The sequence below is a fragment of the Cnephaeus nilssonii genome, assembly GCF_951640355.1.
Source record: "Cnephaeus nilssonii genome assembly, chromosome: 2".
NCBI classification, from domain to species: Eukaryota; Metazoa; Chordata; class Mammalia; order Chiroptera; family Vespertilionidae; genus Cnephaeus; species Cnephaeus nilssonii.
The window spans coordinates 106,339,724-106,366,784 of NC_137073.1; the positions used below are offsets into that span (position 1 = coordinate 106,339,724).

The 27,061-nt window shown below is 39.3% G+C and overlaps 1 protein-coding gene across 1 annotated transcript in view; it reads left to right on the forward strand.

Moving 5' to 3' along the window:
* The window catches only part of OXCT1 (3-oxoacid CoA-transferase 1), a 118,071-nt gene that overhangs the window by 63,520 nt on the left and 27,490 nt on the right, over nt 1–27,061 (forward strand). The window contains 2 exon segments of the mRNA XM_079797135.1: nt 3,475–3,547; nt 4,158–4,233. Coding sequence (XP_079653261.1) covers nt 3,475–3,547; nt 4,158–4,233 — 149 coding nt within the window.

The following is a 27,061-nucleotide window of genomic DNA, read 5'->3' on the forward strand; positions in this document are numbered from 1 at the left end:
CTAGTCCTCATCAGAGTCAGAGAGCATCCTTCAGAGGTTCAAGGGTGGTGCTGAAGAGTGTGTCTGCCACTAAGTATGACCCAGTGATATGAGTAATAAACAGAGTTTCTTTGAATTAGGGACTCTGGTCTTGTCACCTCCTTGTTCCCACAGTCAGATGCTTTACCTCTTATTATTAGCTCTTTGTGCAACTAGAACCTAGAGTCCGTGGATTAGCAACCTGAAGGAGGAAAGCAGGTTGGAGGCCCTGGCCAGCGTCACTGCCCATGCTGGAGGCACCACTGCCTCTGTGTTGGGGCCGATGATTACTCTTAGCATGGGACTGCCCATGAGAAGATAATTTTTATGCTATTCTTAGCCTGCTTGTCTTTACCCTTCTTTTATGCCGATTCACTCTATTCCTGAAAACGTATTATTCTTACTCCACATTCAAAAATAGTATGTGCCAATCTCAGAAGAGAAGGAAAATGAGCTGAGCTTAAAGGCCAGATGCCGAGAAGAATTGATGTTTGATTCTTAGAGAATTTTTGGAAGTAAAACAGCTTCTGGTTGAATAGTTGAATTAGTTAACATGACTCAACGCTGAAAGGCCCACTGTGATAAAGCAATGACATTTAGCCAAGGCTGTAATTTAATTGTGCTGTACCCTTTAGCAGTAGTTCATTGATCTGTGAAAATATTTGCTTCTTGGCTTAATTAATTTATGATGTTAGTGAGTTATTTGCAAAATGAATAACTCCATTTTCTAAATTTCAGGCTTGAGTTCATGGAACCCACTTGCCTTAGAAAAATAGTTACTCTTTTCTAATGACATTGTTGGATGGTAGGCGTTTCTGATTGAGTTTAAAAGTAGCTCCATCCTAACGAAGCCATCAGTTTTATATTTCAACTTCTGAAATGTCATGTAAAATCTTAAACTGCTTTGTAAAACAGTAATTCAGTGCTTTTGGGAAGCCAAGCTGCAAATCAGTTTAATAATATTCTAACTCTTTCATCAAAGTCCTCTTTGGGATTTATGATGCTTTAGATTTTGGAGATATCCAAATTAGGGAGGAAAAGCTTTGAGCTAGAGAACCCAGAATAAATTGTCAGTTTCCTCAACTCCTCAAATTTGAAAATTACCTGAGAGATCAGCCCATTGTTTGTGTTAATTTGAAAGGATTTTTTTTTTTAAATACAAGTTCTTTGAAATGAATATAGAATTAAGTATCTGGGTAAAATCAGTGCATGAAATTTTAAAATAATAATAGAGCTATTTGTAAGGATCCTTTTTTCTAAATAATAACCTCATAACTATGTAAAAACAAATCACCACTTCTATAGCACTATATAATTTACAGCGTACTTTTGTTTGATATAGTTTGAGCCTCAGGTGAAACCTCGTTATACAGATTGGGCAACTGAGCCCAGAAAAGTGAACTGAGGTCCTCAAGATCACATTGCTAGGGACTGGACACACACAGTCTTCTAGTGTTGGCTTCTGGCCTTTACCTCCTATACACTGAGCCCTTTTTCTTTAAGGAATTGATTGTATTATTAGTTATAGTTCTTTCTTGACCGTATTTGATATTGCACTTGAAAAGCATGGATTCAGCTACAGAATATCTATTTGTTTAGCTATTGGATGTTTAAAAATGCTGAAAATTAACTTTGCTTCTGAAGAACGTAATTCGTAAGAGACCAGAATGTATTGGCAGCGGCCTGACAACTCCCTGCATGAGAGGTGCTGTCCCGGCTCTTTAATGAAACTGTGCTTCGTAAATCACACAGGGAGAGCTGAAGCTCCGCATTGACCTCAGCGTTGCCTGTGAAGTGGTAAATGGCGCCTGGCATGCCCGTCAGCCAGTGGAAATTGCCATGCGAAGTCCTTGTGATTTAACACAGAGACCAAAGGAGCGGAGATGTTTATGTTCCTCTGCTTTACTGCCCTCCCACGCAATCCTGCTTGCTCTCCACCTCACAGGGTTGGTGAGGAATGGAATTTGCTGGACATGAATTTGTGTCAGAATAAGGTTCAGTTGTAGTAGGCCTGTCCTGAAACCTGGGGCCCACATATGACCTACCATAAAAGCCATGCTTGGCCCTGTAGTAGTGATTCCTTGAGGGGCGACAGCATTGCTCGGAGAGAGGAGTGACAAGGCTAACGTTTATGGAGTCCTTTCTGTGTGCCAGGCACTAGGCTAAGGACATTGCATGCATCATCTCATTTCATCCCTCAACTCTTATGTGCTGTCTAAAAGCTCCTACTAACCACACTAGAGAGTATTTTCTAAAGCTTTTCAGCTTTATGGTACTTTGAAAGATGTGAAAATGTTTTCGTTGTTTAGCATCCAACTCCTTTGGGGGATAAATATTTCAGCATGATATAAATAGTCTTCCTCTTTCTCCATATTCGAGCTCAGATGGAGAGGGATATAGATGGAGAAGTGAGCTTTCGGGCAAGACTTGAGAAGCTGGGTACAGCTGTGCTGCACAGCTGGGCATGGTCAGACCCCTCTGGTCCTGTTGTGTCTAGGAGCCTTTCTCTATTCCAATCTTGGAATTACAACTTTCCTTTCTTTCCCCCTATTACACTGGGGGAATGCATGGCAGGTCATACAGTTGACCTACCTTTGGCAAAGGGCCTTTGAATACTATTCTGGTCGAGACCAGGAAATAGATCACAAGAAGAAAAGAGCTTAGATGTAAATCAGATGATAGTATTAGGTGAAGATCTTGCGCAGTTCTGAACCTCTATTATGAGATGTAAGTTTTGAGAGCGGTCCTCTTGAGGATTACATTAAATACGTTGGCCAGTATTAGGATGTTATTCCCTAATTTCATCAAAGTCATAGGGTTTTAATAGAAACTTTCAGGGTCAAGAGAGGAAAGATGAGAGGGAGAGGGAGATAGAGATTGAGATGGAAAGAGAAGATTCAGCCCTAATGTTAAAGAATCTTTCTAGATTATTCATTGTTGTTGTGTGTGTTTTTTTTTAATATCTGAGGTGCATCTCCTGTGGTATTCCCTTCAGAGATGCATTTCTTCATGGCTGTTCCACAATCTCTTTGCTCCAGTGACCACGGTAGCACTGGATTCTTTCCTCCTCAGTCCTGTTCACATATAGCACCGGCTGATGAGGGGAGTGGGGCTGCTGGGGGGCCTGGAAGGGTATTGCATTGTCTGTAGAGGTTGCATTGTCTGTAGAGAACTTCAGAACAATAATAAAATGAAAAAAAAAAAGGGTTTGCTCTTTATTATCACCATGCAAATGTGAACAGTGTTAGGGACAGAATGCTCCTCTCCTCTCCACAGGACGGGCAGTTTCCACTGTGTCCCCACACCCCTGAATACCACTGCATTTTACCTCCATTCCTTCGGGAACAGAGAAAGAATAGACCCCTCTCTCCATCACAGTACTCTTAGAAATCTAATAACCATTTTTTCCCTTTCTCGTGTGTGTGTGTGTGTGTGTGTGTGTGTGTGTGTGTTTAGGCAAGGAAACAGTTACTGTTCTTCCAGGAGCCTCTTACTTCTCCAGCGATGAGTCATTCGCGATGATTAGAGGGTATGTAATGACAGAGCCGCTCACGTTTCACAGTGTGGTACGAGCTGAGTCACTGGCTGAGCGTGTCAGCCAGCCGCTGAACATAGACACGTCTCCCCGCCAGAAAACCATCCTGGGCTTGTTCGGCTGCACAGAGATGTGAAATTATTCACATCGGATGCCGGGAATGGGAACAGCCAGCCTGCTGTTATTAAAAGAGCCCCCCAAATGGAGCTTCTATCTGTGTGCCAGCTATCACGAAGCAAACATTTTTAAAAAGTTCTTTCTGAGGCCCCTGACATTTTCTACAAACTTTGTGATATTTCCTAGCTCATGTTTGCCTTCCAGTCAAACCACATTCTCCCTCACTGGAGGCAACAAACTCACTGTATACGCCCGTATTAATTTGTCTTTTGGAAGCAATATGAGCTATAATTTTTAAAAAAGAACTCTTAATGGTTCTTTCTCTACATCAGCTTGAGCTGATGTATTTGGAAATCAGGTGTTGGGTGGGGGAAAGCAATTGCATTTCGGGGAATACGGAGTTATTTATTTTAATTGCTGGCAGTTTCCAGCGAAGGGACATGAAGCCTGTGAAGTTCGCCTGTTAATTCCTCTTTCTCTTTCTCAGAGGACACGTCAACCTGACCATGCTAGGAGCCATGCAGGTTTCCAAATATGGTGACCTGGCTAACTGGATGATCCCTGTAAGTGGACATTTTCCTTTTGAATTATGCTTGGGTCAGAATATATATATTGAGACATTAAGGAAAATCCTGTCAGATTGCCATGAGAGTACAAAATAATTATTTTAACAATAAAGAAATATTGTATCATGTTATCTTATTTGAATCAAATTTTAATTAAGTAAACCCTGAGAAATATTCAGCTTTGCCAGTTTATTATGTAGCTGGGACTAAAAATAGGCAAGATCTGGGCCAAAGTAGAATTTTCCATAAAGAAAGAGGTAGGGAAGATTAAAAAATGGTATAATTGTGTTCTATCACAAAAGTAAGAAATACAAATGTTTATCATAAGTAACTCCTTATAACTAGAAAGAGCACTGAACAAGTTTTTAAATTTTATATTAATCCTATTATTTTCTTATTCACAGTGAGTGATTAAAGTCCTCTCTTTTTTTTTGAAATATATATTTGTATTCATTTCAGAGAGGAAAGGAAAGGGAGAGAGAGAGATCGAAACATCAATGATGAGAGAGAATCATTGATTGGCTGCCTCTTGCACACCCTCAGAAATCGCAGTGAGCGCAGGGATGGGATTATGAGCTCATTTGGTAGCTCTGGTTACTCTTCTGAGATGTACTATGTTTAAGGATTCCTGTGTGTTTCTCTGTAGCACCGGTTAAAAAGAATTGGGTTTAGGAATTGAGGCTCGTGTTCTATGATTTGAGAGTTTTTGGAAATCTCTTAGATTTTAGTGATTACAATGTGTAACTAGGTTTGTGAACCAGTGTATTCAAGAATGGTCAGAATCCATATTTACAATGTAAGGGAATATATGATTGACCCCTTAATAGTAGAAACCCTTAGCTAATTATTGATTATATTATTGTTTGCCTTTAAAAATGTTTGTCTTTCTATATCAGCCGTGGTCACGAGGGTTTTGAAGGCTTCAACGAATCAGAGAGGGCCTCTTGAGCACTGTGCAGGGATGATAGGCAGTTTATGGAAATCAGAATGTATTTCTATTTTCAAATTTTAGAAAAAGGCCAGGTGGGTAGTAGAAGGAACATAGAAAAGTATCCCCTGGGTATTAGCCCTGATGTGCCAGTAATGAAGGTGTGACATTGCACACGGCACTTAAGCTCTTTGGGTCGAATCCTCATCTATAAACTGAGGGTTTGAGACTAGATAATTTCAGGGGTCCCATCTGACTCTCATTGCTTAGCAGCTAAGAGCAAGGGCCTGGCAGTGAGACAGACCTGTGTTAAAATCCTTCTTTTGTCACTTGCTAGCTGTGTAACTTGAAGCAGTTGCCTATGTCTCCTCATCTATAATATAGGAATGATATAGTAATAGTACCTACTTTACAGGACTGTATAAAGGAATAAATGACATAATACCTACAAAGTACATATAGAGTTTGAACACAGTACATACTAAATAAGTGCTAAATGTATTTGATAAGTTTATTGGTACTATTGGGGATCCCTGACAGAGCAGGGAAAAGCATCGATTACTGTGAACAGAAGCAATAGAGTTTTAAATCTATTTTGTTGAACTGTTAATGAGTTTTGAAATAATTTTGCTTCAATCCTGGGTATGGGGCAGAAAGGACACTATATTTAATACATTTTTTTGCCTTCAGGGAACTTGGGCATCTTCAAAAAGTCGATTCATTTATATTGTGGTTTAGCAGGAAGCTCCCACAGTGACAGTGTGCATTACGTAGGTGTCATTTGTAGAAACGATTTTACAACGTGTATCCCGATTTTACATATCCTTCTGGGATTCCTGTGAATGATTAAAACACCAGTGTGTCTTCCTTTATAATTTTCTTAATACAATCTTGCGCTAATGAGTTTCCAAAGAACTGGACCTAGTCGGGTGGCAATCAGGAACTGGAGTTCTGAAGGAATGCTGAGGAAAATTCAACATAAAAAGCATCCTTGTGTCAGGTCTACTTTTTTGGTAATGGAAGTTGGTAGTGTCATTTCTTCTTTTCTTTCTGAGAACTTTTATGAGTTTATTTGAGCCAAACTGATGACATGCCGGGAAGCAAGATCTCAAATGCTCCCTGTAGTGTCATTTCTGATGAGCATTTCTTTTGTTCTTTTAGTAGCTGATAATTATTTCTTGGTTTCTTTATATGCGATGCACAGTGTGTATATACTTAATTCTTTTGGATGCAAGATAGCTTAAGAATCCAAGACCATGGCCTTTAGTTTGGAAGAAATCTAATTTGAATTTCAGCTCTCCCCCTTACAAATGATACAATCTGGAGTATATAGGATTCGGATTCGGATTTTTTATTAGGATAAGTGAGAAAAAAATAAAAAGTGAACACTAAAAGTGTTCCATAAATAATGGCTATTGCTTTCATCTTCTTTAGTGCTCTATTGCTTAATGTTAAAGAGGGAACATTTGCCTTAAAATACATTGATATAACAGGACTATATTTTACGGTAACTAGTACAACACACTCATCCTAAATTCATGTTCAAGTACCCAAAATTAAACTCTTTGAGGACAGATTTCCTGCTCTGAATTGGTTATGAATGAGGTACAGTTTAGCCTCCTTACTCAGTTTCAGTGAGCAATCTATTTGCCCCAAAGATTTACTAGTATGTTGATTTATAAAATGTAGATATATTTTTATTGCAAGATCTGGCAGTCAAGCATCTGCAAAGTTCAGCTTTATTATATCATTTTTCATTTACTTTTATCTTCTTACTGGGTTTAATAATCTGTCAGTGGTTGCAAAGCCTTGAGTTTTTCTGCATCGTGGCATGCCCATTAATCACTGCATGTCAGATGCATTAAGTTTTAAGGCAGGCAAGTGGTGTTGGATGCTCTTTGTCTTATTCTTTAATAGCTTCTTAGTATGCAGCATTGGTCCCGTGTACACAGATTTTTTTTTTAAATTCTGCCCTGAGCATCTGAAGAGAGAAAATTGAACAAAACAGCAAGTTGGCTCCTTCCAGTTCCCTGATTATCATGTTGATGGTAAAACCCAGGCAAGTTACGAAAATGTAGAAAGACGTGCAATCGTAGAATCTATATTCAGACCGGCTCTGGCTTTCCTAATGTCTATTTTTGAAAAACAGCTGCCATGGATTATTGACTTGTGAAGGGAAGCAGATGTGTGTGATCAGCTCTGGGAACTGGTTATTGAAAGAATGCAGCTGTGGCCCGTGGGACAGGGCTGCTGTATATGAACCATGCAATAGCAAGGGCCTGCTCCTTCTACGTGGAGAGCTGAATTGAGGGATTTGTAAGGCGGAGAAGAATAGGATGTTTTGGTGTTTGTTTTTTTCCTTACATTTTTTAAAAAGAATAAAAATGAATGTCATACGCACAAAATTGATTTGGTCTTCTAGATATGATGTCTGTTTTAAAGAAGCTAGCTTTCTTGTCTTCCTTACTTATATAATTAAAGGGTTTGTGTCCAAGATTCAATTTAGGGGTTTTGTTGCATCAATTGTAGTATAAATATTAAATCTGCAGATATAGAAATATAAAGATTTTGGGATAAAGATATAAACATATACATATATATGTTTATATACATATATATGTTTATATCTTTATCTGTTTATGTATATATGGTTTTAACATTATGATACCTGTTCATTTGGTACTAATTCTGAGGAAACTACAAACTATGGGTAAGGGAAAAAGACAGTTAGAGAATATGTATTTGACAGTATGATGCTTTTATAATTATTCAGTGGTGCTTTTTGCTGTATCAGTGTACTGTAAGGGAAAGTGCACAGAACTTTGGAATTAGACCTGTGCTTAAATGCTGGTTCTGTCACTTACTGGTGGTGTGACACATTATTTCATTTTAGTATACGCATTTATAAAGTGATAATACTTAACTCATATGCCTGTCCTGTAGGTTAGTTTGTTCGTTCAACAGATATTTATTAGGCACATAATCAAAGGCCATGCACTGGTTGAAGATGCAGCAGGTAACAAAATGGATTAAATTCAACACATTTATGAAGCTAATATTCTAGTGGGGATCAGCAAATATGGCCCATGTACCAAATCTAGCTCCATTGCCCGTTTTTGTAAATAAAGTTTTATTGAAATACAGCCACTTTACATATTACCCATAGTTGTTTTTGTGCTGCAACAGCAGAGTTGAGTAGTTGCAATGGAAACCATATGACCTGCAAAACCTAAAATATTTACCATTTAGCTCTTTACAGAAAAGTTTGCCAATTTCTGCCATAGATCATTGATTTGAAACCTTTATTTTCTAATGTAACTTAGTAATGCTGTAAGTTTCTCTGTTAGCACATATTAGTGACATCCCACCAATTTTTATATGTTGTGTTTTCATGTTCATTCTCTTCTAAATATTTCTAAGTTCCCTTGTGAGTTTTTTATGACCTATTTGTTATTTAGAAGTATGTCATTAAATTTCCAAATATTTGGTGATTTTTCAAAAAAACACACAACACCTCTGTGTTTAAAGAGCAGGCAGTGTGCCTTCCTCCTCTGGAGGGTCCCTTAATCCTCTTCCCCTTTGTTCTGGAGACCCTGCTTTGGGCTCTTAGCAGCTACTATTTCTTATCAACATTGTTCAGCGCTGCTATCTTTGGTCACTTTAAGAGACAGCAGTAATGGTGACTTTTCTTTGTGTTAGTGGATGTCTTAAGAGACCAGCTGTTAACAAGCATGTGTGTGATCGTGTTTTCCGTATCCAATATGTTGAACAAGCTCCACGTGGGATGAAATCAAAACACAGCTATTTTTATCTTGTGTGGTGCCTTTAACTTTATGCAGTGAGGGAAGCTTTCCCTCTGCGTGGCATTTCAGCTCATTCTTAGATAATCAACTGTCACCGGGTCACTTTAATTCACAAACTCAGTCTTGATTCAAGAACTAAAGGGTGCAGTCCAAGGTAGTGAACCTGCCGTAATATGCATTCCAGAGCAGTGCGTGTCCTCTCACTCACACTCCCCAGCCCTGGTCAGGGCAGGCTGCCCACATTAGCTGAAGGTTGTATGGAGTTCTTTTGATTTTTCTGTTCATTCACTGCCTCCCCCAACTCACTGTTTAGCACCCACCAGAGACAGAATTCAGGAGAATGGGAAGGTGAGGACACAGGACAGGAAAGTTCTCACATGGCTGGACAGTGGTCATGGTATAAGCTGGCTCCATGGTCCTTTCAGATGATGCTAGTCAAGCTGGGAGTTTGAAAGGTGCTGTTTGGACCATGTGCATGTTCTGCGTTTTATCATTTTTTAAGCTCTCAGATTCTAAAGTCTCCACTGCCTAATCAGGTATAATTTACATAATTTCATGTGTGAAGTATTTTAAACATTTTATTTATCCTTTTTTTTAAAAAAAATAATTGACCAGTAGGAGAGTTCATGTCCTCTACTAGAATTTTTATATAATTAATTTTCAATGCTTCTTAAATGGAAAATGGCGAAACGTAACCGTAGAAACAAGGGAATCATTGCAAAGGAGGATGCTGAATTGAGGTTAAAAAAAGATTAAAATTAAGATCAGAAAGAAACAATAGCAAATCCATTAGCAAGTCAGCTCAGTCTGCCTAGGTTCCCACAAGTGTTAATATTTTAGGTAGCAAAGGGATATGAGACAGTGAAATAGACTTTTTTTGTGTGAGGAATATCTCAGTTCTCAGCAATCTTAAAGAGCTTTGTCTTTTGATTGCTGTCTCAGTCTGTTTTTGCTCTGAAGGGAAGGAAATATTTTTCTCCTTGCTGTGCTTCATATGATGTGTTTGTGACTGACTGCTTAGCTCTGCCAACTTGATCCAGTGGAACTCAGATGTATCCAAACCCGAGACTGAAAGGAAGGTGACCTACACACCTGATTGACTCCCAGGCATGGCGCTCCATGCCCCCCAGCACACATGCTCTCCATCTCCTCCTCGCTGTCAGAACAGACTTCTATGCATAGAATGGGCAATTGGTCATTTTTTAAAAAGCAAGCAACCAATGAATCAATTTCTTTATTTTCTCTTCCCTCCTTTCCCGTCATTCTTTCTCTTCTCTCCTCCTTTACAGAGAGAATGAGCACTGACTGCATTTGATGTTTTCAGTAACTATCCCTTTGGCTAATGATGTGTTTGTATGACAATAGCAGCCCCTTCTCATTAAAAGGAGGGGAGGAAACATTAAAAATGATAGATGAGGTCTCCTAGAAATCCATTATTAGCAATTTCGCAAATAATGGTGCTGCTGATATGACTTAGCAGGGAACGAGGCCAAAGCACCAGCGACAGTGTGACCCTGCAGCTAAAGGCTAATGAATCTTGAAGACCCAATCTTATTAAATGATGAAATCTGGCATTTCCAGTTGATGAAATCTTTACTTCTTACTTTACTCCTTTGGTTTAGAGATAGTTTTTATTGATTGCTTTTAGAGAGAGATGAACAGAGCGGGGAGGGAGAGAGGAGAAGCAACATCAATTTGTTGTTTCACTTATTTATGAATTCATTGGTTTATTCTTGTATGTGCCCTGACTAGGGATTGAACCCACAACCTTGGCATATCGGGCCAACGCCCTAACCAACTAAACTACCTGGCCAGGGCTAGAGATAATTTTTTTTTTAAGATCCTGGAGATTTTTTATTTAATTCTATGTCTTTTAAAATAGTGCAATCATATAACTTGTTGTCTAAACCAAATCATTTTGAGAACATGAAAGGGTGCCAATAATTATTACACCATGATAACAGATATACATCTAAATTCTATTAGAGAGACAGTTTGTATAGCCAATTTACTTATAATCCCAAAATCATATCACCATCAATAAAACTTGTTTTTTTTACTATAAAGAATCCCACACAGACATTTTTTATCAAGGGATATCTAGTTCTTATTAGAAAAACTGGAATAACAAACATTTGAATGAGATGTTCCAAATTCAATATATATTGGAGGATTAGGCAATTCAACATTTCTTATTTCTTCCTATCCAAGATCAATTCTATTTTAAAATTCATAGAATAAATCATAAAGTTCTATATGTATTATGTATTTTTCTATGCTAAGCACTGTGCTGTGAATTTCTTATCAACTATTATTATTTTAAATTATTGTTTAAAGTATTACATGTGTCTCCTTTTCCCTCCATTGACCTCTCCCCAGCTGGTCCCACCCCCCAGCACATGCCCTCAGCCCCCTACTGTCTGTGTCCATAGGTTATGCTTATATGCATGCATACAAGGCCTTTGGTTGATTTCTTACCCCTGCCCGCTCCCTTCCCTCTGAGGTTGGATGCTCTGTTCAATGCTTCTATGTCTCTGGATCTATTTTTTTGTTCATCAGTTTATGTTGTTCATTATATTTCACAAATGAGTGAGATCATGTTATATTTTTCTTTCTTTGACTGGCTTATTTCACTTAGCATAATGCTCTCCAGTTTCATCCATGCTGTTGCAAATGGTAAGGACTCCTTTTTTACAGCAGCATAGTATTCCATTGTGTAGATGTACTGCAGTTTTTTAATCCACTCATCTGCTGATGGGCACTTAGGCTGTTTCCAAATCTTAGCTATTGTATCAGTGCTGCTATGAACATAGGGGTACATATATCCTTTCTGATTGGTGTTTCTAATTTCTTGGGATATATTCCTAGAAGTGGGATTACTGGTTCAAATGGGAGTTCCATTTTTAATTTTTTGAGGAAACTCCATACTGTTTTCCACAGTGGCTGCACCAGTCTGCATTCTCCCCAGCAGTGCGTGCAAGAGGGTTCCTTTTTCTCTGTATCCTCGTCAGCACTAGTCATTTGTTGATTTGTTGATGATAGCCATTCTAACAGGTGTGAGATGGTACCTCATTGTCGTTTTGATTTGCATCTCTCGGATGATTAGTGACTTTGAGCATGTCTCTGGGTTATGTCTCTTGGCTTTCTGAATGTCCTCTTTTGAAAAGTCTCTATTTAGATCCTTTGTCCATTTGTGATTAGATTGTTTATCTTCCTTTGTTAATATGTTTGAGTTCCCTATAAATTTTGGAGATTAAACTCTTATCGGATATAATATTGACAAATATGTTCTCCCATACAGTGGGCTTTCTTATTGTTTTGTTGATGTGCAGAAGCTTTTTATTTTGATGTAGTCCCATTTGTTTATTTTCTCCTTAGTTTCCATTGTCTTAGGAGCTGTATCGGTAAAGATATTGCTATGACATATGTCTGATGTTTTGCTGCCTATGGATTCTTCTAAGATTTTTATGGTTTCTGTCTTATGTTCTAAGTCCTTTATCCATTTTGAGTTTATTTTTGTGGATGGTGTAAGTTGGTGTTCTAGTTTCACTTTTTTGCTTGTATCTGTCCAGTTTTCCCAACACCATTTATTGAAGAGACTGCCTTGACTCCATTGTATGCTCTTGCCTCCTTTGTCAAATATTAATTGGGCATAATGGCTTGTGTTGATTTCTGGGTTCTTTGTTCTGTTCCATTGGTCTATATGTCTGTTTTTGTGTCAGTACCAGGCAGTTATGAGAACAATGACATTGTAATATAGCTTGATATCTGGTATTGCGATCCCTCCAACTTTGTTCTTCTTTCTCAGGATTGCTGCGGTTATTCGTGGTCTTTTTTTATTCCATATGAATTTTTGGAGAGTTTGTTCTAGGTTTGTGAAATATGCCATTGGTATCTTAATGGGGATTGCATTGAATCTATAGATTGCTTTGGGTAGTATGATCATTTTAATGATGTGGATTCTACCAATCCATGAACATGGTATATTCTTTCATTTGTTTATGTCTTCATCTATCTCTTTTTTCAACGTCCTGTAGTTTTCCGAGTATAGAGATAATTTTTGATCATTACTTTTATTGACAAAATAGCTTTACTAGGGAAAATTTTAAATATATATAGATCTAGAAACTTTGGATTACTGAGCCTCTGGTAATCCAAAGGTTTCAAAATGCAAATAGTTATTTTTATGGACGGCGACCTTCTAAAAGTCAACCCTGAGATGAAAATCACATTATTCAAATTACACTTAAAAGTGTGTTTTACTTCTTGTTAAAGGTTGGGAAACCATAAAATCTGTCACACATTCTTTCCTCATAGGACACTGAATCAAAAAGGAAATCATACCTGAAATTACAAATTACTTAGGAATTAATGAAAAGGAGAACTTCATTTCAAAGCTTGTGGCATACAAGTAAAATGATACTCAGAAGAAATAGAGAGCCCTAAATGCTTGTATTATTTGCAGAATCCTTGCATGCATTGCTGCTTCTGGCTTATTTGCATTCTTTTTCAGTGTAATGCATATGGGTGGCCGTGTTGAAGGACCTCTAGCACTTGGTTATATTAGCACTGGGATGTGTAAGACCCTCAGGAACAGTGCTAGATCAGCTCACCGATATTATTAAGAACCCAGTAGAGTATATGGCTTCCATTTGGGATCATATGATATGGCAACATATGTCTTTAGACCCTAGATTCATATTGATAAGTTCAAATTCTCAGAGGTGTATGGAATTGAGCTGAGCAAACATCAGTTTTCCATCTCTCATCTTATCCTCTTTTCAGACCATCGCTATCTAAGTAGAATGACAGGAAAGATCACCAGAATTTTACATTGAGTTTCCTTTCTCCTTTTCTCCCCTCCTCAGCCAGTATAGTGGACTTTTTCTAAGAAAAAGGCAGATAGAACCCCCCCCCCATTGATTTTTTAGAGACAGTAGAAGGGAGGTAGGGAGAGGGAGAGAAGGAGAGTGAGAGAAGGAGGGAAACATTGATGTGAGAGAGACACATTGATTGGTTGCCTCCTTGAAAGTGCTCCGACTAGGGACAGTGATCGAACTGCAACCCAGGTACGTGCTCTTGATGGGGAATTGAACCTGAGACCCCCATCAGTGCTCGGGTCGACACTCTAACCACTGAGCAACATCAGCCAGGGGTAAGGCAGGTAGAATGTTTTTTACCTTGATTGTACCCAATAAACTCACCATTGCCCATTTTATCACGTCGTAACTCAAGTAGATTATTGGAGTATTTGAAATACTACATATATAGAGAATTATTAGAAAATAAGATATTACTTTTTCAGATTATCCACATTTAGCTAAGTGCCAATTTCTCAGTATAATTTTGGATGGAAAACAAGATTACTCACCTTGTTACAATTGTGAATAAAAACAATAAATCTGTTTTGCATGAAGGTCTAATACAGATCCCTTCAGGAGAGGCTCCTATGCTTTAATTCAAGTACAAAAGATTTTATGTATTTTAGCCACTAATATTTTTTTGCGTATTTCTGAGTTATAGTTTAGACTAAAACATTTATAGTACAGGATAAGGGAATTTCTGATTGGGCAGATGTTTCTGTGATTTGGGTATTATCTCTGCTTTTGGAACTACCATCTTTTGGTAGAGATCATGTATTTATTATAAAATAATAAAGGGCCAAAAATGTATATTAGACTGGAGACAAATAAGCATATTATCTAAATAATCAGACCCTGAAAACCTAATCTATAAATAATATAGAAATAGCTTCCTTAAAAAAAACCAATATTTTTCTTATTGCCAGAATTTCATATACAATAAACTTATTACTCTGGCATGTAGAAGCTTTATCAGCTAACATATTTCTATCCTGAATGTAACTTCTGCTCATAATCATATCGTTTTTAGGAAATTTAATTTTCTTACATCATGGCTTCAGGTTGGTGAAAGATGCATGGTTTGTTGATAAGCACATTTGGAAAATTTTGTAATTTTAGGCCTAGAGGATCTGACTGCATTTTTAGAAGTTGTCTAGACTGAAGCTACAGAAGACATCTGTAGGCTTACTGTTTGTCTCCCAACTAAATTAGCACCATCCAGCAGATCAGGAGCAATAATAAAGAAAAATGCTGCAATAAGTTCAACATAATGGACATTTTAAAATAGGAAGCATCTTCTTTGGGGATTCAATTACCTCTTTCTGGATACTAGGAACAGACTGCCTCCAATTGTTTTTCTGACTTGTTTTAGAACTTCAGGTAATATGCTTAGCTTTTCCTTATATTTTCTTTTTCTTTCTTTCTTTTTTAAATAAAGGAAAGCTTGTTATACCTACTTGCTCTCTGCAAGTAAGGTAGTATTTACCAGGTTTGTTCATATAAAGTTACTATTTCCTTTCCCTACCTTATTCTTTAGAAGTAAGTCAATAGATTTAGCCCACCCTCAAAAGTGTCTTATAGGAGGGATATTATTATCTGAAGTTCATGTAAGGAGAAGCTTTATCTGGCATTTATTTATTTAATCATTTGTTTAGCAGTATGGACTCATGTATATTTTATGCTTTTAATTATAATCCAAAACCATGTTAATTTATTTTTGTGCTCAAATTGTTCCAGCTGTAGCCATTGGGAGCTCTCTGAATTTGGTTCCTGTTCACTTCCATTAAAAATGTTTTGTTGTTGAGTGTTTCTTACTTTGTTATTAAAAGATGCTTGTGTTATATTTTTCCTGCCCCTAGAATCAGTTATTTCTGCAAGGAGCCCTGTTTTCTTTCGTTTAAGGATAGTATTTGAAACCTTGAGTGTTAGGTCTGCTTGTTGCTACGTATATGTCATTACATGTAGGCCTGCTCGGTGGACAGAGCTAAGTACTGTGTGCATACATACTAACCCACACCTATTCTGGTTTTTTAAAAATGAATTTTCAGTTAGTTTACATACAGTATTATATTAGTTTCAGGTATACAACATATTGAGCATTTATATAACTTATGAAGTGATCACCCCAATAACTCTAGTACCCATCTGACACCACACACAGTTTTTACATTATCATTGACTATATTCCCTCTGCTGTACTTTATATCCCATGTCATTCAGTTTTGAATAATAAAAGTCAACAACTTCCTGGTTTAGATCTGCTCACGGAGGTTAGGGAAAACAGTAATTCCGTGCTGAATAGCTTTGCCTCAAGGTGATTATCAAGATAATTGTTTCCTTCTAAATATTAGGCCTACAAATGGCACTCTTGGGAATAAAAGTAGCTCATTTTTAGTGTTTGCCATGCTTGAGTGTCAAGAGAATGTGAGCGCAGCCTTGTCTGCCACAGGGTGTTGTAACAGAGATAGGAACACATCCGTTCGCTGCAGCTATTGATCCTTGCCTGCGTAGGTATCAAGGTTAAAGGTACCTTAACTTGGGCTCCATATGAAGTGGACCTGGAATTATCAAGTTTGTTTACTTAGACATTTATTTTTAATACTGTTTTTCATGCATGTAACGTCCATCTCTGGTGTTATAGGCGCTACATAAAGTTATTGAGAACTTCAAGTTCAGAAACTTAAATGGTCACTTATAAAGTTTAGGGAGTTAGGACACTGGCAAATCAAGAAATGAATTAAAGTTTTATGTTTCTCTATATTTCTGCCTCTTCTGATCTTTGTCTTTTACTTCAAAAGAATATCTTTCTTTTTCTTTTTCATTCTATCCTCAGTATTTTGATTTTTATGTGACCAAGTCCTTCACATTAAATTTTTGTAGCTTGTTACTTTTCATGTTTATTCCCAACACTAGAGGCCTAGTGCATGAAAATTCATGCACTCAGGGGGGTCCCTCAGCGGGATGTCTGACTGATGGCTTAGCGTGGGGAGTGGGCCTAAGCCACAGTCTGGCCTCCCTCTGCAGGAGGTGCCAGTGGGCCAATTGGGGGCCGGCTCCCCCCACCCCCCACGATTGCCCCTCCGTCACCGCCAGGACCCCCCACAGGGACGTTGCCCTTAGTGGTCTCCGTGGCTCCGGAGGTGGGTCATTGTCACCAGGAGGACCTGCTTCTCCCTCCTGAGCTCAGACCTCACAGTGGTCCAGGATGTGAACCTCCATGGAAGGATACTGCTCATGGTTCTCTTAGTCCCCAAAGTGGCTTGTGCTTTCTTAGCAACCCGGAGCTGGGACTGGCTTCACATGGAGAGGCGCTGGTCCCCCTTTTACAAGTTAGGACACGTGCAGGAGGAAACAAATCAAAACTCAAACAGTGACCAAAGGGTCGTCAATTCGCCATTCGTGTTCATAGCTGTTAACCCCCTGTGGGAGGCACTTAGCAGTCATTAAACTCCTCGAAGCCCAGAGGACATCTTGGGAATAAACAGTACTTATTAACAGTGTGGAATCAAAATGGTTTTATTCCTTCCACCTCAGCCTCTGACACTTGCTCAGTAGGGCAACCACATTTGGTAGACCTAGCATTGTTCTTAAGTGAGTGTTTTGTTTCTTTGTGTTTTTTTACTTTTAAATTTTCTGCTGCATTATTTTTTGATCTTTTCTATTGTGGATAAAAACACTAGTAATGATTTCAATGTATTCCTTAATAATGTTCTTTCAGCCCCTGTGTCTCTCGGTGAAAATTCGATCCAGCTGTCAGAGATGGCAGCGTAATTATAATAATTCTGTCATTTGCTCTTTAGAGCTTTGCAGACGGTGGGAGGCAGTGATGGAGCAAGCGTGCTCCTGCCTGTCGTTCTAATCCTCACATCCTCCTCCTTCATCCCAACCAACCCTGCCCTCTTTAAAGAATCAGAAAGTCAAATTTCTGAGAACGACTATTTCCTGTTGTTTTTTTTTAAGTAATAATTTAACATTTCATGTGAATGTGTTGTTGAGGGGATTGATCTATTTTAGTACACGGAGACATAAAAATAATTGGTACCTTTTCATTTGTATTATAGCTGTCATTTTTGTTGTGATTATCTAGGGATCTCCTAAAAATAATATAAACCTTAAAAATTTTTTGTAATAACAAATGACATCTGTTTTCCCACCATTAGAACATTAGTTCGATCCAACCATGTGAAACTCCTGTGTTTGTAGGTCACACATGGTCACATGTGGCCAACTTCATATAATTCTCATACATTTCTCTCAGTGACCAATGGAAGGGAGAGGTTATTAAATGCAGAAAATAACTTACCCTTGGATTTTAAAAGATTGTGCTTATTCTGTTTTGGATAATGGAAAAGACCAGAAGCTCGAGTGTTTAGTTGTATTTCATAAACTCAATTAAATAACTTATTTATTGTATCCTACTACTTAATCATATTAAGTTGTGTGTCCTGGAGCGGTGCTTGATGTCTGGGCACAGGTACCCGAGGGGGCCTGATAAAGCAAGCTGAGCTTCCCGGGCCAGGTTGATCTGTTTCCTCTCTGCAGAATTATGAATAGACTCTGAACACTGAAACGGCAGCTTCAGAACAGAGCTAAGAATAGCACAGAGTTTTCCTCCTGCTGTCCATTTCATTAACCCAGCAAATAGAAAGCGTGGAGTGTTGGTCTCTTTGACCCTGCACAAAGAGGTTAACCTCTTTAAAGTGCCTCATTTATAAACACAAACTTCATCATACATTGATTGTACCTTAGGAGAACATGAAAGTTGCATGCTTCTAACTATTAACTTAATAGATGCTTATTAATTTCCTGTACAAAGTAGAGTTAATGACCTATCATCAATTTTATGCACCCTGGGGCTTTTTCTTTACTTGGAGAGATGAGGTTTCATAAGTGAACCAGGAAGACATTATTGAATGTATTTATACTTTTATAAATGCGATAATCGGTGTTAATAGCCAGGAAGAGAACTCATTTTTGCTGTGTGACATTAAGTGATTTCTTTAGGGCACAAGGACTCATGAGCCAGGTTAGATGTGATCAGTCAGCACAGATGTCAGTCGTGGCTGGAGGGGGCCTTGGAGGCTCTGTGGAATTCTCAGTTTCCAGATGACGGCAGTGGGGGCAGGTGGATTACAGAGGGGATAGGGTGCCTCTCAAGAGGAGAATTTCAATTATAGCTACCTGTGTGGCCTTGCCACTACCTGCCAATGGCTGTCAGCCCTGATCTCAGACAAGCCAAGTGGTAAATTCTAAAATGGTGACAAACAAAGATGCTGTGAGAGTAGCCAGAAGAGGTCCTGATCTAATCTTGTTGCTGGGATGGTACAGGAGCACATGACCTTTTCCTGGAAAAGTGGTCGTGGCTTGATGCATAAAAGATAAGCTGGAGGACATGATGGAATGAGGATGGGAGGGACTTTGTGACACAGCGAAGCCATGTGCTGTGTACAAGCAACTTCTTGGCATAGAAGTGGGTGCTGGGCTGTGCGGAAAGAGCAGGTTGAGACCAGGTTCTCACAGGCCTGTATGTCAGGCTGAGGCACTTGGACTTGACCCTGAAGGATCAAGTTGGAAGGATTTGAGAAGGACAAGGCTGGACAGAGGTTCCGTATTAGGGATGTTGTTATAATACTCTAGGGGGAAATCACAAGGATCTTAGCTAGGGTGAGAAAAGGTCAAGTTCAAGAAATATTGGGAAAAGTGGAGTTCTTTGTGATTGGATGACTGGTTAACCGATTGTACATAGATAGCGACAGAGAGGCAAGAGACAGGAAGCTTCTGATTTGAAACTTGAGATGGATAGATGGCCACCAGGGGATGGGACATTAGGGTTTAGATTCATAAAAAAGATGCTTAGTTTGGTTTGGACCACACTGAGCTGAGCCATGTAATGATTAACACAATATTCCAGAAGTTCTTATTTCTCACTGACATGGAACAGCAGCGAGTGTCCCTGTCTGGCCGGCCTTTCTCTGTGCGGTAACTTGGTGACCGAGATTCCTTTCATCCCGTGGCTCTGCCATCTTCAGCGTGTGGTTTGCAGAAAGGGGAGGAGCATGGAGCGTTGTTCTTGGGTAGTTTTATGGTCCAGCTCTGTTCTGTATCACTTTCACCCACTTCCCATCGGCCAGAGCTTATTCCTATGACTGTCTCCAGCTGCAAGGGAGGCTGGAAAATGTGGCCTCATGATGTGCCCACCAACAAGAAGGTGCAGTTTGGGAAGCAGCTAACCGACTGTGCTGCAGGGTGACCGGGGAGGGTTTGAATATTGATATCTGAAGCTTGGGAGCAGAGATCTGAGCTAGAAATGTGGCTTTAGGTATCATCAAAGACAGGGTAAGGTTATATTCTGAGAAGTTACTCTTTGAGAACAAGAAGAAACAAGAGCAGGAGGCCAAGAACGGAGCTTTTAAGTCTGCTGGTACACAAAGGTGGTGTGGACGATGGATGCCAGGAGGCGCCCGAGAGCCTTGAGGAGGGAGGTATTGTACCACGGCAGCCAGGAGTGGACAGTTTCAAGGAGTTGGTGGAAAATAGTGAGAATGTAGTAGAAAGACTCACAAAGTGTCTACTGAATCAGATGATTAAATATGAGAGACCTGATTGAGTTGTCTTCACTTCAAGACCACGGTCAAGGCAGAAAGCGATTTCAGGGCGTAGAGAGATCAACAGAGAGGAGCTACAGAGACGGGGAGATGGAGAACCAGGAGGGAGGGGGTCATGGATGAAACAAGGTCCCCGAGAGAACAAGGACAAAGAACTTACTGAAATAAAATTCTGAGTTCACCCAAGTACTGCTTTTTTTGACACCTTTTGAGCCCACATGATTGATGACATATTTGTTATGAGCAATTTTGTTAACTTACCTAGCAGGAGACTATAATTATATTTCCAGTTCCCTATTAGTTAGTTTATGTTCTCAATGCACATCTCCTGGGAAATGCAATTCCTCTTTGAACGGAAACTTGCATTTTTCTTGGTTTCGAATGCAAAGTATAACAAAGAAAAAAGAAATAGTCCGCTGTAACTTTATCATAACTTTGCTAAACTAAGGCAGATTGTACATCTTTTATTTTCCCTAATAAATGGAGTTATAACCTGTCTCTCTGTGTTTAAATAAATGTTATTGTGTGTCCTAGTTTCCCTCATCCCTACTGTAGCTAGGAACGTGTTTAGAGGTTCTTTTCTTTCCTAGAGCATTTTTTAATAATGAGGAAGTGAGATGGAAATCAAGAGGCTTACATGTGGATTGTGGTGTGTAATATTGAGCAAGCCCTGGTTTTATTAATAGATCACTGCATAGCTATTTTTCCATTTTACGTCCAATCGATTCACATTTTCCAGTGAGGCACATAACATTAGTTTAAAATGCTTTAAAAATTGTTTCTATATTGTAACTTGTTTCTAACTTAAGACCAGAATATTTAGAAGGAAAAATAATCTTCATATAAGCTATTATTATTTATATACCAAGCATAAAGGTGATGGCAAGAACGATTTTTGGTATGTTTATTTTAAACAGCACTTCACAGAACAGTTCGATTGTATTAAAAACTTAAAATGTTACCAAAGGTCATATTTAGAATTTGAGTGACTATTTCTTTGGAAGTATAATTTAATGTTTGTACTTTGGTGCTCTGAGGTTGTTTTTTTAAAATATTTTTTATTGATTTTTTTACAGAGAGGAAGGGAGAGGGATAGAGAGTTAGAAACATCCATGAGAGAGAAACATCGATCAGCTGCCTCCTGCACACTCCCTACTGGGTATGTGCCCGCAACCAAGGTACATGCCCTTGACCAGAATTGAACCCGAGACCATTGAGTCCGCAGGCTGACACTCTATCCACTGAGCCAAACTGGTTAGGGTGCTCTGAGGTTTTTTAATGATATTGCTTTACTAGTATCAATTAGGAAGTAGTGTCAAATTAAGTAGAATATATTTAAAATAATGATTTTAGTTCCTATTTTCTAGAAACTAATTATATTCATCTTATCTTGGTACCTGGTTTATAATAAACCCTCAATAAATATTTATGATTTAATGATGATACTTGAGTTAGTATTTTTTTTTAGAAAAGATGTGTATCTGTTATAATAGCACATGAAGCATTTCTCTCTCTCTCTCTCTCTCTCTCTCTCTCTCTCTCTCTCTCTCTCTCTCTCTTGCAGTATTCTTTCTATCTTTCTATCCTTGATATCAGTCAGGGTCAGCCCTTAACTGCAAAAAGATGAGTTGGCTATGAAAAGAGTATCCAGCAATCATCTCTCCATTATTCTAGGCAGAATACATTTCAGAACGAAAGTGGCACCATTCAAGAATTGCATGTTTGCTGATGAGATTTAGAGAAAACCACACGTTGTCTCACTCTGGTCCAGGGCTCCAAGCATGCCCCGAAAACCTCTTCATTATAGGCCTATTTTTTCTCCAACTGTCACTTTCTCTCTTGTGATTTATTTTAAGGCATGTTTTTACCTCCTTAACCCCTCTGTTTTATCAGCTTCTTGTTTTATATGTAGAATAGGGAGTTGGGTTTGGAGAAGGAAAATAAAGATGGAGGTGAGGTCAGCATCTCATATGTGTACAATGCCAAGCAGTGTGTTGGACATTTGAGTAGAGGTGCATTACAGTGCCTAGCTCAGTACCTGGCATATACCCACTCCCACGTATCCCCCTTAAGAGGCCTGCTCCAGGACCCTGCTCTGTTGGATAGATGTAGCATTTGGTTTTAATTCTACACTTAATTCTCACCCTCAATAGAACTCATTTGGGCACCACATCATCATATCACTCATGCTGGCTGCTGTAACAAATGAGCCTCTCAATTTCAGTGGCTTAGCACCCCTATATGTTTTTGTCTCTTCCCCTTCCGCTCCCCACAGTCATATTGAACAATGCATTGTGGTTCTGAGTAAGTGGGCTCTGTTACACACAATCTTTTAAGGACTGAAACTGAAGAAAGCTCAGTATTTTCCAAGGTTACCTTGGAGGTCAAGTGTCCAGATTGCAGAAAGCAAAAAAGATTGAGGATTTTATGTGAGAGGATTTTATGGGCCAGTGCCTGGAGGTCACTGTGATTAGGGTACATGCTTCCATTTATTTGTGTCTTTTTCAATTGCTCTTTCTGTGTTTTACAATTTTTTTTAGTACAGGTCTTTTACCTCCTTGGTTAAATTTATTCCTAGGTGTTTTGTTGTTTGTTTTGCAGTTATAAATAGGATTGTTTTTTTAGTTTCCTTTTCTGATAATTCATTTTGGTGTATAAAAATTCAACCGAGTCCTAAGCGGTTTGGGTCAGTGGATAGAGCGTTGGCCTGCGGACTCAAGGGTCCCAGGTTCGATTCCAGTCAAGGCTATGTACCTTGGTTGCAGGCACATCCCAGTAGAGGGTGTGCAGGAGGCAGCTGATTGATATTTCTCTCTCATCGATGTTTCTAACTCTCTATCCTTCTCCCTTCCTCTCTGTAAAAAAATCAATAAAATATATATTAAAAAAACAACAACAAAAAATTCAACCGAGCCCCAGCTGGTTTGGCTGAGTAGATAGAGCATCGGCCTACGGAGTGAAGGATCCTGGTTTCACTTCCAGTCAAGGGCTCATACTTGGTTGAAGGCAGGAGGCAACCGATCCATGTATCTCGCTCACATCGATGTTTCTCTCTCTCTGTCTTTCCCTGTCCCTTCCACTCTTCTCTAAAAATCAATGGAAAAATATCCTCAGGTGAGGATTAACACAACAACAATAATAACAACAAAAGCAACCGATTTCAGGATATTTTTGTATCCTGCTACTTTACTGAATATCAGTTCCAGTAGTTTTTTGGTGGAATTTTTAGGGTTCTCTCTACATAGTAATCATATCATGTGCAAATAATGACAGTTTTACTTCTTCCTTTCCTATTTGGATGCCTTTTACTTATTCTTATCTGATTCCTGTGTACTATGTTCAATAAGAGTGGTGAAAGCGGACATCCCTGTCTTGTTCTTGATCTTGCTTTTATGAATATGATGTTAGCTATGGCCTTTAAAATGTTCCCTCTATTTCCACTTTTCTGAGAGTTTTTATCATAAATGGGTCCTAGATTTGTCAAAAGCTTTTTCTGCATCTATTGATATGATCATATGATTTTTATCCTTCATTTTGTTTATGTGACGTATCACGTTAATTGATTTGTGGATATTATGCCAACCTTGCATCCCAAGAATAAATCCCACTTGATCATGGTGTATGATTTATTTATTTATTTATTTTAATATATTTTATTGATTTTTTACAGAGAGGAAGGGAGAGGGATAGAGAGTTAGAAACATCGATGAGAGAGAAACATCAATCAGCTGCCTTCTGCACACCTCCTATTGGGGATGTGCCCACAACTAAGGTACATGCCATTGACTAGAATCAAACCTGGGACCCTTCACTCCACAGGCCAATGCTCTATCCACTGAGCCAAACCAGTCAGGGCATGATCTTTTGAATGTATTGCTCGATTCGGTTTGCTAATGTTTTGTTGAGGATTTTAGCATCTTGTTCATCAGGAATATTGGCCTATAATTTTTATTTTTTTGTAATGTCTTTATCTGGTTTTGGAATTAGGATAATGCTGGCCTCATAAAATAAGATTGGGAGTCTTCCCTTCTCTTGAATACTTTGGAATAGTTTGAGAAAGATAGGTGTTAGTCCCTCTTTAAATGTTTGGTAAAATTCACCTGTGAAGCTGTCTGGTCTGGGACTTCTGTTTATTGGAAGTTTTTGATTATTGGTCCAATTTCATTAGTTGTAATTGGTCTGCTCAGATTTTCTGTTTCTTCTTGATTTGGTGTTGAAAGATTGTATGTTTCTAGGAATTTATTCCTTTTCTTTCATATTACCCAATTCGTTGGTATCTAGTTTTTGTATGGAAACAACAAGCCTGTGTTGTTCTTTTCCTGCTGGTATTAATAGAGTGAACTGTTTCCTTTTAGTCATTGATTCTGTTTCAGACATCATTTGGGAATCCAAATGGAGGGACATGTTTTTTTCTTTTTCCAATACAATGAACATACTGAAAGTAATAGAAAAACCAAATATTTGAAGGCTTTTCCTGGAAATGCTTTGTATGAGATGGTACCGCTGTTCTCTTTCCTGCCTGGAAGACTACTTTTGTAAAATACTCCCTCTGGGAAGTCCCCAGCCTCTTTTTTCCATCTCTGTTTCCCAGATAGCTGCATTTCCTGTGTTCTGCCAGATGGGAACATACCTATGTTAGTTTAATCTGTGTGTCCATCCACTCATTCATCCAAGCACTTACCATGTAAAAAAGGAAAAAGAAGAGGAAAGAGACAAAGTTGAAATTTACTGTGATAGAATGACATACTGAATAGGACAAGGACCCCGGGGGAAAAGGCTCTTAGTTCTACCTTGTGGGTGAGGGAGAGGTGGGGTGTGCTTCTTTTAGGGGAAGGAAATTGGGTCCAAGTCTCTTGAATTACTCATAGATACTTTCCCTCCCTCAGATAAGGTTTATGATGAAAAGAAACCTGGTTTGATAAACCTTGTAAGGGGCCAGGCTCAGACTAGACATTCAGTAAACTAATTTGACCTATGAAGATTTACGTCAACACATTTATAAACTTTATATAATACACAATTTTTTATACATTATCTCATGCACTCCTCTCAATAGCTCTGCCATGGGGCAGATATGCTTAATCCTGGCTTATAGATAATGAACCCAAAGTCAGAGAGATTTGGTGTTTTGCCAACATCACCCAGCGGGTTAGTAGAATAGACTCAGGTTCTGCATCTAACCTTGACTGTTTTTCACTCATGGAAATCAGTATTTCAGTATGAAAATCATGCTTTGAAATCTGTAGTATGCTTTGAGGTGAGACATCAGATCACCTGACTCTCTGAGTAATGAAGGCTGTTCATTCACATTGGGTCACACAAGAATTTATTTTTAACAGAAACAAAATATTTCTTCCACCATGTTTTAGAGCTCCTTGTACTCCTGCCAGCACTGTTTGTACCCAGTAGGCATTCTATAACTATCCTATGTAATAAAGAGGGAATATGCAAATTGGCCGTCACTCTGCCACAAAGATGGAAGTGCCCATGGCCACAAGATGGTGGTGCCCAGTCCTCTCAACCCCTCCGGACTCCCCCAGTCCCAGGGGGGCGGCCGCTGAGATCAGGCAGCATGAGCAGCCTGGCAGAATGCTTGCTTCGTCCACGGGGTCCTCTGGCTGGGGAGGGCAGTTGGGGGCCATGAGGCCGGCCAGGGAGGACAGTTGGGGGTTGAGAGGCTGGTTGGGGAGGGCAGTTGGGGGCATAAGGCTGGCCAGGGAGGGCAGTTGGGGGCCATGAGGCCGGCAGGGGAGGGCAGTTGGGGGCCATGAGGCCAGCAGGGGAGTGCAGTTGGGGGCCATGAGGCCGGCAGGGGAGGGCAGTTGGGGGCCATGAGGCCGGCAGGGGAGGGCATTTGGGGGTGATCAGGCTGGTAGGGGAAGGCATTTGGGAACAATCAGGCCAGCAGGGGGGCAGTTGGGGGCAAGCAGGCCAGCAGGGGGGGGCAGTTGGGGGCAAGCAAGCCAGCAGGCAGAGTGGTTAGGGGCGATTAGGCAGGCAGGCAGGTGAGTGGTTAGGAGCCAGCAGTCCCGGATTGCAAGAGGGATGTCTGACTGCCATTTTAGGCCCGATCCCACAGGGACATCCCTCGGCAGTCGGACATCCCCTAAGGGGTCCCAGATTGGAGAGGGTGCAGGCTGGGCTTAGGGACACCCTCCCCCATGCACGAATTTTGTGCACCAGGCCTCTAGCTTCTGAAATAATTGACAATGGTTTAAAATGTGTAATTCAGATTCACCTAAATTGACCAGAGTCTGAGGCTTTTATAAGTTTCTACCTATATTCATTGTGCCACAGGGAACAAAATTTGCCTGTGGTATGTTCACATTCAGGAATGCTTTTTTTTTTTTTTTTAAATGCAAGGACTTTTAACACACTAGCTTGGTTTTCTGGGTATTATTATTATTATTATTATTATTATTATTATTATTATTTTGGCTTCATCATTCTTCTAGCACTTACACCCTTAGATCCTGTCCAAGGACATAGTCTGTGGATGCTGAGACTGGCTGGATGTTCTTAGCACAGCAGGTTGAGACATTTGAAAATGGACTTGCTTTTGTGTCATTTGATGCTTTGAAAATCCCAAACTTCCTTAGTGTTGGAGTTTATGCTAGGCATTTATTG